Source organism: Lactuca serriola, chromosome 4 (assembly GCF_051521515.1).
Source record: "Lactuca serriola cultivar US96UC23 chromosome 4, Lser_US96UC23_V15, whole genome shotgun sequence".
Taxonomy (NCBI): Eukaryota; Viridiplantae; Streptophyta; class Magnoliopsida; order Asterales; family Asteraceae; genus Lactuca; species Lactuca serriola.
The window spans coordinates 327541928-327545238 of NC_136411.1; the positions used below are offsets into that span (position 1 = coordinate 327541928).

General features: G+C 34.2%; 1 protein-coding gene across 1 annotated transcript; it reads right to left on the minus strand.

Annotated features, from left to right (window-relative positions):
• Nucleotides 1-406: 406 nt before the first annotated feature.
• Nucleotides 407-2397, minus strand: LOC145100709 (cytochrome P450 Tp9025-like). Its single transcript, XM_079037874.1, has 2 exons — nucleotides 1446-2397; nucleotides 407-1210 (listed from the first exon to the last, which is right to left on the minus strand). Exons 1-2 carry the CDS (start codon nucleotides 2325-2327, stop codon nucleotides 596-598), a joined length of 1497 nt encoding a protein of 498 aa, XP_078894000.1. The 5' UTR covers nucleotides 2328-2397; the 3' UTR covers nucleotides 407-595.
• Between the last annotated feature and the right edge of the window lie 914 nt (nucleotides 2398-3311).

Genomic DNA, 3311 nt, shown 5'->3' on the forward strand with positions numbered 1-3311 from the left:
TTCTCTATTCATTTTCTCTCTTGATGATCTCTCCACTTTTCTCTCTTTTTAAATAATTAAAATCATAATAATCATCTTTCTTTAATACTTAATTTAGATATTAATATCAAATTCAACAAAAGTCACTACATTTGAAAACATTATCACAAAACTTACTATATTTTAGTTTTTTTATATATATTTTTATTTTGACATCTAGAATATGATTTCACAAAAAGTATCACCTTATTAAAACCGACACGTCATTAAAACTGCAGACAATCGGGTTAACTAGTCAAAATTTTAACAAATTGGTAAACTGAGCGTCTAATTTGAGACAAAAATAACATAGTATCAAACTCGAATTTTCGTATAAACTGTGAAATTTATTTATTTTTATTAAACAAATTTGCCATTAGAAAAAGAAATAGACAAAATCCATCCAAATACCTTTGACAAGTTTTGGAGACATAAAACATGGGATTTTATTTAAGTTATCCATCACTCACATTTAACTGCAATGGTAACAAACTAACAATGAACATCGAATGCAGAAAAAGATAAATATTGATCGACTTCAAGGACCTTTATTCTATTAATTTTAACGAATTAGTAATCAAAACGGAATGAAAACAGTTGGGATAACCTCCAATGAATCTTTCTTAATTGCAGTGACTCCATGACTCTCAGTCATGTCAATATCTTTAGGACTTAATCCATTAGGAAGTTGCCAATTGAAGTGGTATAGCAATCTAGCAAGAGTGAGCTCAATAGACACCAAACCAAAAGCAATCCCAGGACAAATTCTCCTCCCTGATCCAAACGGGATATACTCAAAGCTTGTGCCGAAGAAATCGTATGAAGTGTTCTCAAATCTCTCTGGTTTGAAGGTTTGTGCATCATCCCAATATTCAGGATCAGTTCCGCATGCAAGACCATTAACAACAACTTTCATTTTCACAGGTATATCATACCCACCAATTTTAACCTGCTGTCTACATTCCCTTGGTAGTAATAGTGGAATAGTAATGTGAAGTCTTAAAGTTTCTTTGATTATGTGTTTAAGGTAAACCAACTTATGTAATTCAGTTTCAGCGATTGTCTTCTCTCCCTTAAATGCTTCTCTCACTTCTGCTTGAGCCTTCATCATCACGTCAGGGTTTCTCATCAACTCTGTCATTGCCCATTCAATCGTTACAACACTTGTATCCGTTCCTCCTATAAGCATATTCTGCGATATATCATTCAAATTAAAAGTTATTTAAACACGTTTAGAAAAGTCATTAACTTATGTCACATGCAACAAACTTAATAAGTATATTAATAGAGAAGAAATTAACAAGATATATGTAGTTGAATATTATTACTTAAGTTACCTTTATAATACGTAAAGAATGAAAAAAACCAACATAATGAATACTATGACATAAGTGAACTATATATAGTATAAATGAACGTATATATACCAGAAAGATCGCCTTGATATTGTTGTCAGTGACTGGGAACCGAAGACCACCACGCTCTTTGATGTTGAAAAGAACATCAATCAGATCATCTTCTGTTGGACCAACTGTTTGTCTTCTGATTCTACGTTCCTCAAAGATTTCATCAAAAATGTTATCAAGAGACTTGTGAATCTTCGTCAACCTAGATTTCATCCCAGAAATGGTAGAAAGGAAAGTTAACGTAGGAAACAGGTCAGCAACATAATACCCACTGGATAACGCCACCACTTGTTCAGCCAATTCGATCAACACATCCTGTTGTCTGCAATCATTTCCAAACAAACACTTGCACACGACAGTATTATTCATTTTCATAACCCTTTTACGTATGTGTACAGGCTTTCCAACGCAGGATTGAACCACCTCCGTGAAACGATCGATTTCTGTCGCCCTAAAGCCCATAAAGGATTGAACTTTCTTGACACTCAAGAGTTCCATGGTGACGATCTTCTTCATTTGTCGCCAGTAATCACTGTAACGACCAAAAGCAATGTCAATGCCTCCGTACAACAGAATATCAGCAAGAAGTGCATATGGGCGGCTTGCGAGGGCTAGGTCGTGATTTTTTAGTACTTCTTCAGCTAACCGAGGTGACGAGACGACGACCATGGAGATCTGTCCGAGTTGCAGGCTCATTATGGGGCCGTATTTCTTGGATAAGTCAAGGAAAGCACGATGCGGGAGTGCTAGTCCAATCTGATAGAGGTTTCCAATGATGGGTAGCTTTGGTGGGCCTGGTGGTAGGTTTAGAGGCTTGGAACTCTTGGGTTTTCTGTTGAAGATGTAGTAGATGGAGAGAATGAAAGAGGAGATCATGAGGATGATGGTCATATCGATCGCCATTGTTACTCACCGGTTGAGTTGTTTAGGAGATGTGTAAGGTCCATATATATAGCATGCATGGAGAAGCGCTACTTTTACTTTTCAACTTGATACTTCAATCAAATTTTAAAAGCCTAAATGGTGGAGGAGTCTTTACTTATTCCCACGTTTATTACTACTGTAACAGCTCTATATTATAATCTTATAAAGATACTATAGAACAAAAGGATGCATGAACCTCAGGTGTTTCCTCCTCTTATTCTGAACAAAAATTATATCTTTTTGAACAAAATGGAAACATCTGGTCCCCCACGTAACTCGTGGCACTACCTTTCAAAATTTCAAAATTTTTAATTATGCCATCAATTAGCCCATGCCCATATCTATTTACTTTTCACTTCTAATCATTTCCATTCATTAGACTTTTATTTCCTTGTTTTTGAAAAATAAACTCATACCTTTCAAAATCTCCTAACCTTTAACTACCCCATCAATCATCCCATGCCCATATCGATTTACTTTTCACCTCAAATCATTTTTATTCATTAGACCTTTCTTTTCTTATTTAAAAAAAAAACCTCAAAAAAACTCATTTATTGTTGTTGTTGGCCTCTTGGTGTTTTCTGGCTGCCTTGGTTATCGGAGGGACCTCTAAGCACCGTTGCTGTAAGAAACAACTTTCACTTCGGTTACTATCATTGTTAAATATATGATCACTACTAGATAAAATGACTTTAATAACACACATTACCTGTCATTTAGGGGGTACAGATTACATACAAATATGTCATTAAAACCACAGTAATAAATAAAGATGACGGAGGTTTGTGTGTTTTAAAGTTATGACATATATTTATGATGTACATTTATGGCATAAATTTACAACATACGATCACTTATTTGTATGTTCTAATTTTTGACATTTTTGTTTAAATTCTTGACATACATTTTGTGTGATGATTTTTGATAATTTATAAAATATTTTTTCTTCATTTATTAATATTT

Excerpts from the sequence above, each read along its gene's own strand:
- LOC145100709 (XM_079037874.1), bottom strand. The coding sequence starts at position 2,327 with ATGGCGATCGATATGACCATCATCCTCATGATCTCCTCTTTCATTCTC. Across the intron at positions 1,211-1,445 it reads ATATCAAGGCGATCTTTCTG|AATATGCTTATAGGAGGAAC; the intron begins GTATATATACGT and ends GATATATCGCAG.